Raw genomic sequence first — 15,552 nt, 5'->3', positions numbered from 1 at the left:
ACATAGTACATTGCAACGACAAATACACTTTATTTGCATTTTCTGTTTTTCACCAACTTGAAAATCAAGGATTTGTGTTTACTAAATTCTCTTTGTTGATATCATTCATATAAACGTCACGCTAATATAATGGCGGTAAATCATACCAGGACGGGGGAAGGGGAGTTGCAGAGTCCCTAGAATCACCTCTAGGCATATCCATATTTGCTGAATAAAAGTGGCAGGACCTTCAATTCACTTTCTTGCTGTTACAAATGGGAAAAATCTGACAGCGTGACACTTTAATACTCGTGTAACTGGCATTCTTTTTAAGAGTTCCCACTGGTATTAGCCTGTACTGCGATCCTGCTATCTACACCCACCAAACGGTGTGGAACGGATAAAGTAAAGGTCATGGAAAAGCCCAACAAATCGACAACAACGAGGAGACGAAGTCAATGACTTAATGAGCTGGTGTGGAAACACTGATTCCAGTCTGACTCTCGTCATGCACTAAGTATTCAGTGCCGCTGCAGGCTCGCATATATAAAACAAATTCTTTTTGCGGTGGCAAGAAGCGACGGGGCCACAGACTTCTGGCGAGAGCGGGCTTCTTTTTCTCGCTGCAGCCGTATTTTCCACGACTCCCAAGGCACCGGAGCCCGGGCAGGATTAGGGATGCGGTGCCGCCTGAGGCGTCTTCTCATTCCTGGGTCAGGCCAGATGGAAAGGCCGGCGAGGACGCCGTGTGATGTCGTGGATCGAAGGTCGCGGCGGCAGGTCTGCGCTGCCAAATCACTCCGCTCTTCAGACACACAGTGATTTGTTTTGGGCCACAGCATGGACAAGGTCGGACTACAAGTCCTCACCAAAGCAGCAAAGATTGGGTCTCAAACCAGCAACCTTCACACTATAGGCATTCACATTACCCTACTTACCACCTTGCGTGAGTGTTCTGCCTGTGCATTTGCTACATGCACTCCTGGTGCGACATTTTGGCTTGGATGCTGTAGCGTTTACCTCATGCTCTTGTGCCTGTGATGTTTCTTCCTTGCCGTGCCTTTCATTATGAAAAACTGCCAAGATTAGTGTGGGGAAGACGGACAAGAAAAAGAATTCAGGAAGTTGCAAGACGTGTCATTGGATTAAAGCAGAGATTGTGTCTGTCATCGGGGGTGGGTGGGGGGGGGGGATGCTGGTGACGTGTGCAACGGGGTGGGCTCGAAGCCAGCCGCTTGAAAACGGCACACGAGTAGAAGAGGCAGATGGTCTGGCTGAGCCACAGCTGCATACAGAAAAAAGATCATATTTAGACAATTTATAAAACCAGGATTAATTATCTGTTAGTGTTAACCAGTCTCTCTGGCAGCTGAGGCCCTCGTCACAGCATCCGAAGTGATTCGGACCAGCTGCACCATGGCAAAAAAGGATAAACGTAATATGCATCTTGTATCTGATACAGATCTCCTTCCTATGCTGGCTGTATTCCGCTTACTGGTGGGGGGTGTTCATGCTGAACCTGACTGGGGACCCGCAAAACAGGGAACTCCATGCTTTAATGTTGAATTAACAGGAGGGATTACGCATTTTCACCTTTGTAAAAAAATAAAATTGTTACAGCCTGTAAACTCTGGATGTTCAATGTCATATAATTGCCAGATAAAGTAAATACAGATGTAAACTGAAATACTCTTTGAAGAATTTTGTGGGTTTTATTATTATTTAGTTGTAGTCGTAGTAGTAAAATAAAACGTACCGCCAAACTAACATGAAGCTGACCCTTCTCTTTTTCATGTAAATAACATTTGTTCTTTTGTGAAACAGATGGCTTATGTTATCATACTTGTGTTATGATTATCTCAAGCTTGATGGAACAAATCCGCCTTCCAGTCAAACTACGGTGAGCTCAAGGGTGAAAATTGCAGAAATTTAAACAATATCGCCACCTGCTGTCCATCTGCAGCCAAGATCTTTGTAATTATTGAAATCAGAAACAACGTAAACTACATTAAAGTAGGACACTCTTATGGGACACCTGTTGAAGCCCATTGGAAGCCTTTTGGCGAGCCCCCATCGTGTAGCTTTTCTGTGCCGGCACTGCAGAGGGCACCAGACCAAGTGAAATTTATTTTTTAAGTCGCGCCCCATCACTTTAGGTAGCCTATGTTCACACTAGAGAAACAATGAAAAGCGTAAGGCGTTGTACTGCGTTTTTTTTGCGTTTTCATCTCACGTTTGTCCATGTCCTTGTGTGTCTTTATATGTTTTTGATGTTGCGTTGTATTAGCCGTTTCTATAATTGTCACTAGTGTTTGTGGGTAGAAGGAGGGTATAAAAACGCATACAAACACTTTTATCCATCATCGTCATCAAAGCCCGATTACCATAGAAATATTCGCCTATGAACACGCTTAAGACTCCGCCCCATTCCCCAGCTATAAATTACCCTAAATTGACACTGCGAATTAGCCACCTGTACATATAAACGTGCATATACTACGTTTGAGAGACAATGGAATCACAAACAAGAGGGGAAGAGTAATTTCTCAGAATGCGAAGCGCGGACTCTATAGTGTCCGAAGTAGAGGATCACCAAGCCATTTTATTTGGTAGTACGTCTGTCAAGTTCTTCCACTCGGAGGTCCCGCTGTTACTTGGCCTGCCACTTTGTTGCTGAGTTTCTGCAGTTCCTAAATGCTTCCACTCTGCAATAATATCACTTATGTTTGACCATGGAATATCTAGCAGGGAAGAAATTTCACAGACTGACTTATTGCAAAGGTGGCATCCCATGACAGGGTCACACTTCGGTTCACTGAGCTCTTCAGAACGACCCACTCTTTCATAAATGTAAACCTGCCTGCAGACTAGGTGCTTGATTTTGTACGCCTGAGGTATGGGTCTGAATGAAACACCCAAATTCAGTGATTCAGAGATGTGTCCCTATACTTTTTTCCATATAGTGTAGTAATTTTTGAACAAATAACCAATTTACTATTAACAAGGAAACAGAACCATGCCGCGCGATGGCGATGACGAAGAGATAAACGTCGATGATGCAAAAGAGAGTGCTCCTTTGACTCACTCTGTGAAATTTCACTACCCATCCATCCATTTTCAGAACTTGTGGCCTGTACTACGAAGCAGGGTTACTGGCTTATCCGGGTAACTTTTCAGATTTAAGGTAGTCTGGGCAAAATGTAAGTGAACGAATGTGAAGTCCATTTAAATTGTGGTACCTTAAATCCGACAAGTTACCCCGATAAACCAGTAACCCCGCTTCGTAGTACAGGCCACTGCTTGCCCTATTCAGGGTCATGGAGGTCCAGACCTTATTCTGGAGGCTACGGGCACAAGGCAGGGAACAACCCAGGATGAGGTGCCAACCCATCACAGGTCACACTCACACACAGACCTACGGGCAACTGGGTAACTCCAGTCAGCCTCAGAATGTTTTTGAACTGTGGGGTGAAACCGGAAAACCCAGAGGAAACCCCAAGATGACACAGGGAGAACATGCAAACACAGAGCCGGGGCAGAGCCTCAAACCCTGGTCCCAGATATGCGAAGCAAAAGCGGTAACCTCTGCGCCACCATGCCACCCGAAATTACACCACTGAAATAAAATTGCAGACTTTAATCATGATTGTGTGCTTTCGTGAATGAAATAAACGCCTTGCTGAGTTATTTCCTTTGAATATGTAATATATGGAAATCATGTATCCATTGGTAAGATGTTGCCTCTGGAACCTAGAAATCTAGGTCCAATGAATGTGGCTAAAATGGAGCCCCACCCTGAGCCAACAATCAACAGTTTGCAATAAGGCAGAATACCATATACAGTACGAAACATGAGTCGGCTGGCAGCCCATTCTCCTGTGTCTGTTGCACCAAGCGATACACCCGCTGACGACCTACTACGTCTCGATGAGTGTATATTATTTGCTATGGACCTCGTACGTTCATAAGATCGGACGTTACTCGACAGGACGTAAGTCGACGGATACCTGTAATTAAATCAATATCTAATAGGCAGGTGGATTGAAATGCGTGGGTCTGACGTTGTTCCCAAACTCCCTCTTTTGGCTGAATTGAAACACCACAATACCAGATAACTCACACCAGTATATTTTCATAAAGTGTTACTATTAACCGCGCAGTACAGGGCAAGGCCGCCTAATCGGTTTGCCCGGCACTACAGTCCACTAAAGTGTGTAAAACAAGTCTGAACTTTAACAAAGACGTATGCAGACAATCAAAACACATTTTAAACATCCTTGAGAATCACAAGCAACCACGTAAATTCAAAGCTCCTTGTACGCATGCGCGCAGGGGTCGCTTCTTGATTACGTCAAAACGTCGACATCCGTCCATACGTATTTTACGTATCCACATTGGACACCGTACACGTTGAAGCTGTTGCGGCTGCTTCGATATTCCAACTTGCATCGGTTTGTGTAGGGTTGAACAATGTCTTCATTTAGGAAAGCGCTAAAATCTCAACAACGGAACCACAAAGAAAGGTCTCAGGTAAGCTTAACTAATAGCTACGTTAGTCGTGTGGTTTTTCTAGGTCGTACAGAACGCTTTACAGCCATATCTGCTTTTCGGAATTAGCATTGTCTTTTCTCTTATTTCGTTTTATATAAGATTGCATGTCTCACCGAACTTCTTTCCTTTTCCATGTGTTGACCAGCCCGGTTTCAGAAAACACTTTGGTATTTTGGAGAAGAAAAAAGATTACAGACTTAGGGCAGAGTAAGTAACTCCCTTTCTGTATGTGAAACACAACACTTGTATTTTTTCTGTTACCTTTTATTGTGTTATTTCGATTGCTGTTGAAACATTTGAACAAGTATTATCGACAGCAACGTGGGGTGCCAGAAACAGTGCTGGGGCGGTCCTTAATTCAATAAATCGCTTTGATTGGTTGTGTGCTTGTCGGGCCACGCCCACTCCGATTTACCTTTAAAATTCTGGGGTGCGTTTCCTCGATAACGGTGTCTCTTTTTTACGATTACTTGAAAGATATACCTTACTAAAGATCTTTTCCACGTGAGTTTCCCAAATTCTCCCTTAAGAGGTTGCTTAGGGGACAGCTTCTCACGTAGGCCGTTAGTAAGTGTTATCCATGGTGATGGAGCAGAATTGGTCGACTGAATTCGATCGATTATTTTCTCCATGCAGCCAGCGCTTGATTACGTCGTTAGAGAAAGAAATAAAACACTGCATTAATCACAACTGTTCTGAGAGGTGTGAGTGTTCTATATTTTGAAAGCTACTACCTGTAATTGTATGTTTGAAATGAGTTAGGAAATAAGAACATCCTAGCTCATGACTGTGTGGGGTCTGTGAGCATCCAAGTGAATGAGAATGATTATTGGACAGATGGAGTGTGGCTATGAAGTGCAAATGTGGAAGAAGAATGAACGCAGCCATGCAAAGTTGCAAAAAACCAATGTGCCCCAAAATAAATGATAGGGAGCAAATGTGTAAGAGATGGCATGGCTGCCTGTATGGCACAGTTTCTGTCTTGGCACGACTACACGCTGAATCACTGCCTTAGTTTGGCCTTACTCGGTACCATATCTCCCGATATATTGACTCTAATCCGTAATTTTATTTATATTTGTTTTTATTTACTTTTATATAAAAATGTGTTTTCAACTGATGAATTGCTCTCAGTGGAATCATCACTTTCACCAGTAGGGGGATGTTTAAAGTGTTAGATCGACCAGTGATCAGCCAGGTCTCTAAAATAGCTCAGAGATGCATCTCATGAACCTTCAGTTGGCAGGGATATATTGACAGAGCACAAGACAGTGTTACTTTGTTAATTTGACAATGGAAGAACAGGGTAAACAGTCAGTAAGCATTTGATATCAGACTTTTACAAGCTGTTTGATACTAGTTCAGCAATCGATGCTGGTTTTGGTGTATAGCCTGTATCCTCACCTGTTACTGGCTTATTTAGAAACAGTAAAGAATTCATGGTGACTCTGGAAGATCCCTTAGCTGCCTTTTCCTCCATTATGATTGACTGCAAGCGACTCCTGCATGTATAATGAATACAGACATGCAGAGACCGACGCGCTGTGGATTCTCAGCAGCGTGTCGTGTTTGGCAGCCTGGTTGGTTGAGCCGTGCCAACGATCTGTGCTCTGTTTGGGAACCCAGTGACTACCACAAGAAACAGAACACGCTGCTGGCGCTCCGCAAGAAGGCGCAGCGGAAGAATCCGGACGAGTTCTATTTCAACATGATCAACTCAAAGTTGCAGGTGGGTGGCTGGATCGGCAACGGCGTCGCTGACTGCGTGGATAGTCAGGTGTATGTATGACTGCCGGCAGGGACGATTCTACCTTTTCAGGGGCCCTGGGAGAACCTTTACTTGGGTGGGCCCCCTACCAAGAAATGCGTACTTGGATTTTCCTCCACAGGTAGTTCAGGGGCCTTTACAACACCCATGCTGTCTGTAGCTAGAGCCAGCCCTGACTGTTGGGATATGCAGTGTGTAGTTTGCCATTTACCAACCTGCTAGGGCTCCAGGAGGTGAGGCGTGCGGATGAATGACAACGGCGGCTGTAGTAGTTCAGATGATGGACTTCTTGGAGCCTGACCGATACAGGATTTTCCAATACCTGCACCAATTTCGATATTTGAGAATTTAAAAATTCGGTAATGAAATATCTGCTGATTTTATTCTTTTTTTTTTTTCCCTGTTTTTTCCCCCATAACAAAGATTTATGTGTACTCCTGACGATAACACATCACAATGTAGTTTGCAAATAAATGTTTGTCATAAATAGTACCTGAACAAACAAACATCAAACAAATGACAAGTTTTGAAGAATGAGTTAAATGTACAAAAATAAACACGTGTTGCTGACTCGGGCATTGCTGTGTGCCCTCTGGTGGACAAAGTGTGCAACGATCGTAACAAAGCTGAAGAATCCGTCTTCCGTCTCATTGCTTTTTTAATTGTCAATTTTCGGCAGTTATAAATTCTGATATTGATTTATCTGCAGTTATCTCATTTCGGCTGATAATATCGTTATGCTGTAGAATTTGAGGGTTGAGGCCCTTCTCCAGTATCTGTGTGCTGTTTAATTATCTACGTAGTGTAGATTTAGTATGAATGCTCAAATGTACAATTGGTTTGAATTGTAACTAACATGGTAAGGTGGTAATTCCATGTTCACCCGTGTTGAATGAGACCCCGTGGGTTTCCACGTCTTACCGTCTGGGGAGGGCGGCAGCGAGTGGGTGGGGGGGGTGATGATTTTTAGAATTTTCAGGCAGTGAGATTCATTGTGTTCATCTGCGACCTTTCACCTTCTGCTATGGACCAATAGGACGGCGTTCACATAAAGAAGCCAAAAAATGACGACGTGGTGACGGAGGAGCAGAAGAAAATGATGAGGACTCAGGACATTGGCTACGTGAGGATGAAGAGGGTGGCCGAGGCTAAGGTAGCTGTGTCGCTGTGCAGATATTCGCTTCTGTGTTTGAGACACCTTGACTGGTTTGCACGCAAACCTCCATACAGCGTCGAGGCTTGTTAGTCACAAGCTGCTCCCTGCCCAACTCGTTAATCGTTTATGCAAACCGATATTTGACAGCTGGGCTGGTGAGACGCCTGCGGCTGACCTATAACATAATGCATCCTATCCCCCTCCAAGAAAATCGAAAGGCTGAGATCGGAGCTTCACCTCTTGGACGCTGAGGGCAAAATGAGGAATAAACACACGTTTTTTGTAGATACTAAAAAAGAAGGTGAGAGGGGCTGTGTTTGTTTGCCGTTCATGAACGTCCGGGGGGCTGCGGGATGGGTAACGCGCTGTGGCTGCTGTGATGCTGAAGACGTCTCTCCATTGCTGCTGTTTGGCGCCCCCTAGTGGACAACTTTGACCTGGCGACACACCTGAACACAGCCCCTGAGTTGGTGGGTCGAGTGTTCAACCGGCCCAGTATGGAGACGCTGGAGACCAAGTCCATCCAGGGGGCCACGAATCCCAAGCAAATCGAGGTAAGCTCTGTAAGGGCACCCCCCATCCCCCACCGCCTGACTGGAAGGGCCACCGTGGTCCTGGGTTCAATTCCATTTTGTCACGAGGGGTGTTTAGTGTCCTTTATTGTAGAGCTTTCAATAGGACCTCGATTACTTTAATCAGAGAAATAACGAGTTCAGCTGAGTGCTCAGTTGGCAAGACCACCTTTACCTTCTCAAGCACCAGGATCGCACAAACGTTCGGCCTTTGCACAGCAGCCAAGGTGAGCCTTGCCCTGCACAGGGTCTAAGGCTATGTCCGCACTAATGCGTTTAAATTTTCTTTACAGTAGTTTCTCAAAGGAAAAGATCTGCGTCCGCACTACCGTTATCACTAGTGCTGAAAAAAACCTCTGTTCACACTGCTCCATGTTAAAGGCAAATGAAAGCGTTAATTAGCTTTAGCTAATTCTCTATGTTGTATATAAAAGTGATTGTTAATGCATGTATCTCTGACGTTCTTCATTTGCACATTTAACTAAAGCTTTATATATTTTTAGACGTGGAGCACTTTGTTTCCTGTAGCTCAAGCACAGGGTGTCATTTGCACATTTTTTGTTCAACCAAAATTTTTTATAATTCTAGAAGTGGCGAAGTATATATTTTGGATCATTTATTTTCACTCTGATTAGTAATAAAGTTTAGTCTTTATAAACGCTTGACTTGATTAATCTCATACACAACCATCTGTTTAAGTAAATGCATGTATTTTATTTAGCAAAAGCAAAATATCACAGTCCTTCAGCGTTGCAAACACAAAGTTGTACATAAAAAGAATCATCACAGCCACAACGCAGTCTTTAGTCTCTACACGCCTCACTCTCTTCCCCTAGGGTGCAGTCCGCTCTTGTCTTACTCTAATGTTCAGTGGCTGGATGTCTTTATATCGTAAGCTAGAGCTGCACTTAAACTTCTCAGGTACAGTCTCGTTTTGACCTTTACAATAGTTGTAAACGGTGTACAATGTACACAAAACATAATTTAGCTGCACACATGGAAGCAGAACAACATATGCCAGATAGGGAGAATCCTGAACATCCTCCATGCTCACATGTGGCTCACTTCCATGAAAACAAAGGCAAAGCATTCATTCTTCATACCCGTGAAGAATAACCAATTGGGAAAAGAGGCGTCGAAATGAAGAGAGCTAATTGGAAAAGGGTCACGAGCCAAGTATGAACCAATCGGAGCTCACTGATTTAGGCGTAACACAATTTTTACGTTTCTGAGCATCTGCACTAATGCATTTACAGAAATATCAGTTGTCAGACAGCTATGAAAATGCTCTCCCACTTCTGGGGAAAGAAAGATCCGCCTTAGTGAGGACGGATGGTTAAATTGGAGGAAAATGTTTGTGTTCCTAAACGAAAATGTGTTAGTGCGGACATACCGTAATTGGCACGTAGACACCATTCTCTAAAATGTATACCTAGAACTCTTACGTAAATGTAAAAAAGTAAATGAATGAAATATGTATATTTGCCTCATATTACTAACTCTTCCAGCTGATTTGCGTAGTGCATCCAGTGTGGATGTAAATGCTGTAAACGCGCAGCGGCACAGGTGAACGGCTGGCATGTCTCTGATGTGTTATGGGCGTGGTTCTGCTCAGGGCGGTCTGTGGGGAGGTCTGTGGGGGAGTCCCCTCCTGACCTAAGCACAGGTAACAGGCCCTGGCCTTCCTCTATTGCATGATTCATTTCTTTTTTAAACTCCCCCTCCTAGAGACTGGCCAGGCAGAGACGACACCAGTACAAGATGCTGGCCCAGCGCTTGGCGAGAGAAAAGGAGATGTTTGTTATCGAACAGAAGATCCAGACCCGGAAGGATCTGCAGGTAAGCTAGACCCCACCCAGCAGTCAGGGATGAGGACACGTCCCGCCCAACAGGTGGCTGTGGGCTCAGTGCCGAATGTTACACCTAACTCTCTGGGATGTGGTGTGCAGAATGCCTGGTGATGTCTAACACGACTCACAGGCCACATCTCTGTATTCCTCTCCAGGAGAAGTGCAAGAAAATAAAGGTGTGCAAGGAGACCAAGCAAGCCCCAGCAATCTACAAATTTGATACCAAGAGGAAGCGCTGAGGTCTGACAGTGACCCCCCCCCCCCCCCCCCCCCCCACATCACGGGTGACCTCAAAGTTCCTGTTCTTCTGGAATAGTCTCACCTTGGTTGTGATTTGGCTGCTCAAGAAAAGAACAATTTCCGACACATGATATCTGAAGATTTTTTGTATTTATAAGATGCAAGAAAAATGCTTAGTAAGGCTTGGATTATGTATTAAACATTTTTGAATTTAAAACTCTGTGGCCTTTTTGTTGTGCTGTGCCTATGAGCCAGCAGGGGGCGCTGGTGGGCTTTGCAGTGATTCGCAGTGGGGATCGCTCACTTGCAAGGAATCTGCTATTTGACAAGTAATCGGATACTATCTGGATTTATTACTTCCCATTGTCTGCTCTCCGTTGAGAAGTGGGTTAATTGCAGTTGTGAGATTTGCAATCGAAATAATTGATAATAAATTTCAGTCTAATTACAGTTTCATAGTGCTTATTTTTTATGTCAATTGGTTATAAATTGTCTATCGGTGGGATACTTAATACAAGCCATTATAATATTCATGTTAAAATTTCATATTCATGTTCTCATACATCTATAATCTCTCAGTACTTCTTTGTCCGATGGTGACGATGAATCTTCAATTACTATTCAGACTTTTAATGTTTGCAATTAAACCTGTAATGATGATCTCCAGCGCTGTCTTTACTTGGATTGGCTCATTTTGCAGATATAAATGCTACTATATTTTCTTCCTTGAAGCTATCAGGCACCTTTAAACAAAAAAACTATTTTTGTTCTTTAGGAACTAGGAACTGAAAAGTCTTGTTTTTCGTCTGGACCGGTGTAAATGAACAGGGTCTTGTGTCAAAATAAGCTGGATTCTCTTCAAAGCCGGGGGTTCTGGAAAGGCCAGGACTGACGCCCCATGTGCGTGTTGGTTTCTGCGGCTCTCTGGGCTGCTCAGCCCCGGGGGGGTGGGGCAGAGCTGGCAGATTCTCTTACACGACGCATGTGCTAATGCACTTAATTGTAAATGCAAAATAGGCTGTGCGTTTTGGCAAAACAGGCACTGTGGCAGGAGCGTGAAACCCTAACCGTGCTACATCTCGATTTTACACCTGCAGGCAGAAGTTAGGGCTGACGTTCGGGTATCGGAGAGCGAGCGCGAACCCGTCACCTTACACACACACACGCACACAAAAGCACATGTGTTTTCAGGAGGGAGTCATGAGGCATCTGTTTTGTCTTTAATCCTCGGCTGAATGTATCCCTGGTACGATGGGTGTGTGTGTTTCATGGGGTGTGAACCAGACTCACTATTTTGGGGTTAAATAATAGGTGACATTTGGGTCTGTAGCTGTGTCTTATGGATGGACAGACGGGATGAGGGAACGAGATGCTGTGGGTGATGCCTGTATTATCTGTGGGGGGGTGGGCGGGGGGGGTTGCATAGATCACATTTGGGACCAGCATGTCCCGAAAATATGGTAAAACCTGAAACTTCCTTTTTTAGGTCCCCTTTTGGATTTTGTAAACAGCATACATGGTTACTTTTGGTTAAGGTTAGGGCTGGGTAGGGATTAAGGGTGTTGTAACTGGGATTAGGGTTTTTCCCATAGAAATGAATGGAAGGTTACCATTTAGATAGGTACGCCAACATGTGTGTGTGTGTGTGTGTGTGTGTGTGTGTGTGTGTGTGTGTGTGTTGCCCCTCCTGGCACATCTCTCCCCTCCCGTCCTGATTGATTACACTGACAGCAGCCGCTTCATAAAGGACCCCATCCGTCAAGCCCTGAAGGACCTGGGGGAGGAGTGGGTACTGGTGGGGGGTGGGCAGGCGCCCGGGGAGAGCTGTCTGCGGGGCCCCTCCCAGGGCGAGATCCTCCACCTGCAGGGAAGCGAAAGGTACCTCTCTCCGGAAGGCTCTCTTTTTTTAATTAAGGGAGTCGGATTATCATTTGGGATTTGACATATTAATTAGGGTGCAAACATTAGGTGAAAACAAGTGTAAATGTAATTAGCTGGGCAAAAGCTGAACTGCTTAGAATTCATTATTGCGTTGCGATTAATTACCGCGTGGCACCTAGCGCCATCTTGGCTGGTGACCTGAATGACGCCGGTTCGAGTCCAGAGACGGTACCTGCTGTTGTGCCTTAGAGCAGCGTACCTAAGTGCTTCAGAAAAAAAATGTAAGTTGCCTTAGATGAAAATGGCAGTTACATCACCTGCATGTACTCCTATCATACATCTATCTTCCAAATGCATGTAGCAGTCCGTGTTACATGGGGGTGTGGATCACCTAGGTGGGGTATATCCTGGACAGGAAGCCAGGGTGAGTTTAGCAATTTCGGAATTCCGTGTCTGTTAAATAGGGTTAAAAGGGAGATGTTTTTGTCTGGATCTCAGTAGCTCGGATGTGATTGGTGATTTTCCGCTGTGCCAAACGAGGGTCGCGACTCCATGCTGGGCCGGTGGCTACGGTGGCCTGTGATCCTGATCGCTGATTCCTGCGTCAGAGCTGGGGTGCCCCCTGAGGTGGGTGGGTGGGTCAAAGCCGGCTCTCCAGGATCCTTGCAGGACAGTCAGCTCACTGTTCTGTGTGGAGCCCCCCCCCCCCTCCCCCCGGTCCGGGGGTGGCGGGGGAGCGGGCGGTAACGATATGGATGGAGCCGTCCTGCAGATTTTAGAGATACCGGGCAGAATTCCTCTGCGCTGTCCCTCCTTTTCTTGCCGTCCCAGATACGCAAAAGGCTTCCTCTGCCCCCCTGACCCCCCCGGGGGTGCCTTGCCTGTGATGCCCTTTCCTACGGACTTTCGGCTGGACCCATGGGTGAATGTTTGGCCCCGTCGCTGCCCCTCGTGGGGAAAAGAGGCCCATTGTGAGAATGTACACATTTCTGTCATTGATATAAGTGAAGTCGTCCGTTGTTAAGCAGGCCTGCGATTGCTGCCTCAGTAAATAGTTTGCATTTATGGAGCAGTGTTTGTATCGTGGTGTTTTATACGTTTGTTATATGTTTGTTCACTTTCTGCTGTGGTCTGTGGTGGCGCGTTAAAGTCTTTAGAAGTATGGTGTGAAAATACAGCATTTCACCCCAGCTTGGGGGTAAAATCTCAGTGAGGTCAGGTTGGCTTAGGTGTGGCTCAGGGTCCAAGGCAAGATGGAACTTTGTCAGTAAAACTGGAATAGACCACCCCTCTCCCTCAAACCAACCCAGGGCAGCCGGAGAGCCACAATCCAAACTTTACTCAAACCCTTCTGCTGCTTATTCAGAAGCTTCATTTGTGAATCCGGATACACTAGGAAATCATCTTCAAACCGTTCCTCAAAAAGACAGCCCCCCCAAGCCAACACTGTGCTTCCCCCCAAGAGGAATAAATCATGTGTGTGTGGATGTAGTCGCAACAAGCTTACTGCTTCTGCGTGAAACACGCGTGTTTCGGTGGGTTATTAAACACTTCGGCGAGCTCGACTTTGATCAGTCTGTAACGGCCCCGCCCTGCCTCGCCCAGCCTCGCACTGCCTCGCCCTGCCTCGCACTGCCTCGCCCTGCCCTGCCTCGCCCTTTTTGCCTGTCAGGAGCATAGGGCCCCACAGGGGGTTCCAGAGGCCCGGGGAGTTGGGCGCTTTGCATCGGCACAGAGCAGCGACTCCGGATCCCCCTGGCAGGTAATGAAGAGCGCGACCTAATGTCTGCTGGAGCCATCCGAGCTCGTAGGCTGATCTGCATGTGTGTGCCTGAAGGATCTCCACCCCCCCTGCTTCAATTAGAGGGGGAGGCGAGGCGAGGACTAGAAAAGGGTGAGTTCATTGGGCTTAGATCCGTCCCTTAACTTTAATGTTTTGTCATTCCGCTTTGAAGCTGGAAGCGGGAGGAGGTGAGCTGGGTTTGTTCCTGCACCAACGGAGGAGCGACTGAAGGAAGATCTTTACATGCCTGACAGCGGGCATGGGGGGGGCATGGGGGGCAGGGTGGGGGCAGGGTGCATGTGCTACAAGGTAAGATCGCACAGCTCTCTTAAATTGCCACTAATGAGGCACGACTCTGGCGGGTGAGAGGCACTCGAATTGATTAAATTTGCATGGGAGCCTAAATCATGGTTCACCCCTCAGGAGTAGAAAAGCCCCCTCCTTGGCTGGATTATGGGGGGGGGGGAGTGCATCTGCCTGCATGTCATCAGCCCATCAATCCCCCCCCCCCCGTGTTTATTATGGTTTAACTGCAGCACATCTCCTGGTCTCCATGTTTGTGCGTCACTTCCCGTGCCGATCGTGCCGCATCGCTGGTGCCCGCCTCCCTCCAGCAGGCCCAGCTGTGCCCCGCGTGCGATGATTTCCTTCTCCAAAAATGCGGCTCGGGTCCCGATCTCCCACGCCGGCATCTCCCTGAATGGGCCCCTTATTCGGGATAGGCCAGCCTTTATCCTCCCATTGACAGCTGTGGTTGCCGCAGCCCCCCCCGGCGCCGGTTCTGATCCGCGGCGCGGGTGGAGCGGGGCTGTCGGTTGAGGCCCGGCTGATTGACTGTAATCAGGTCTGGGGACTAATCAGCGCTTTTTGCCACGTAGCTGTGATGAACTGCTGGGGATTGTGGGCGTGGAGCCCATGCGCCTGTCACAGCAGGGCCACCGGGGGGAGCCCCACACACGGCGCCATCTGACCCCATCCCTGGGTGACAGTCCGTCTCATATCAGTTAAAGCACATGAAGTGCTGTTTTTGCCCCCCCCTTCACATCTGCACATACTGAAGTCCCTTTTCCTCCTCAGAACAGGAGCTGGTCGGACCAGATGTCACGTGACACTGGCCACCGTGTGCCTCCCCCCAGAGCTGGGGGGGGGCTGGGTGACACACCGCCAGCAGATTCTTTTTTTTTTTTTTTTTTTTTAAAAAAAACATGGTGGGGTTTGGCTGCTTCATCAGTCGTGTCCCTACAAGGGATCATACAAATTAATTAACCTAATTAAAGGCTCTGATTGCAGGCGTGATTTGGGAGGGGGGGGGGGGGGGTGGGAGGCCGCAGTCAGGGGCTGGGGCTATAATGAGCTGGGAGGTATGGGAGAGATGCCAAGTGCTGTGCTTTTTTTTAATGAACCCCCCCCCCCTGCTGTCCCTCTCTCTTCCTCCCCTCCTCTTCCTCCCCATGTCCCTTGCTGCCCCTGTTCGCCGCGATTCCCATGTCCTCCATCACGTTCCGCTTTATTATACATCATCACTGTGAGTGTAGCCCCCCCCCCCCCCCGATCTTCCTCATCCCGTGTCTCTTGTTCCCTACGCCTAACTTGACTCTGTTCATTTTCTAAATGTTTATCTTTCCTTTATTTTCTATCAGAGTTGATCATTCTCCCATTTCCCATGCACTCTAATTCCTTGGGAAGTCCGAATGTTGGATTTCCAATTAAAGGTGGACTTTTATCTTTTCCCCAATCTTTTCTTGCTACGTTTTCCTGCTGATGTTGAGATG

At 46.7% G+C, this 15,552-nt stretch overlaps 1 protein-coding gene across 1 annotated transcript; it reads left to right on the top strand.

Moving 5' to 3' along the window:
* Window positions 1-4,337: 4,337 nt before the first annotated feature.
* On the top strand, window positions 4,338-10,148 carry utp11 (UTP11 small subunit processome component). The gene is made up of 8 exons (XM_023812997.2): window positions 4,338-4,509; window positions 4,676-4,737; window positions 6,157-6,259; window positions 7,335-7,451; window positions 7,662-7,755; window positions 7,878-8,008; window positions 9,755-9,865; window positions 10,032-10,148. The coding sequence occupies exons 1-8, from the start codon at window positions 4,450-4,452 to the stop codon at window positions 10,113-10,115; spliced, it is 762 nt and encodes a 253-aa protein (XP_023668765.1). The 5' UTR covers window positions 4,338-4,449; the 3' UTR covers window positions 10,116-10,148.
* The last annotated feature ends 5,404 nt before the right edge of the window (window positions 10,149-15,552 follow it).

Source organism: Paramormyrops kingsleyae, chromosome 9, assembly GCF_048594095.1.
Source record: "Paramormyrops kingsleyae isolate MSU_618 chromosome 9, PKINGS_0.4, whole genome shotgun sequence".
Lineage (NCBI taxonomy): Eukaryota > Metazoa > Chordata > Actinopteri > Osteoglossiformes > Mormyridae > Paramormyrops > Paramormyrops kingsleyae.
This window is presented reverse-complemented; position numbering and strand designations above follow the sequence as displayed.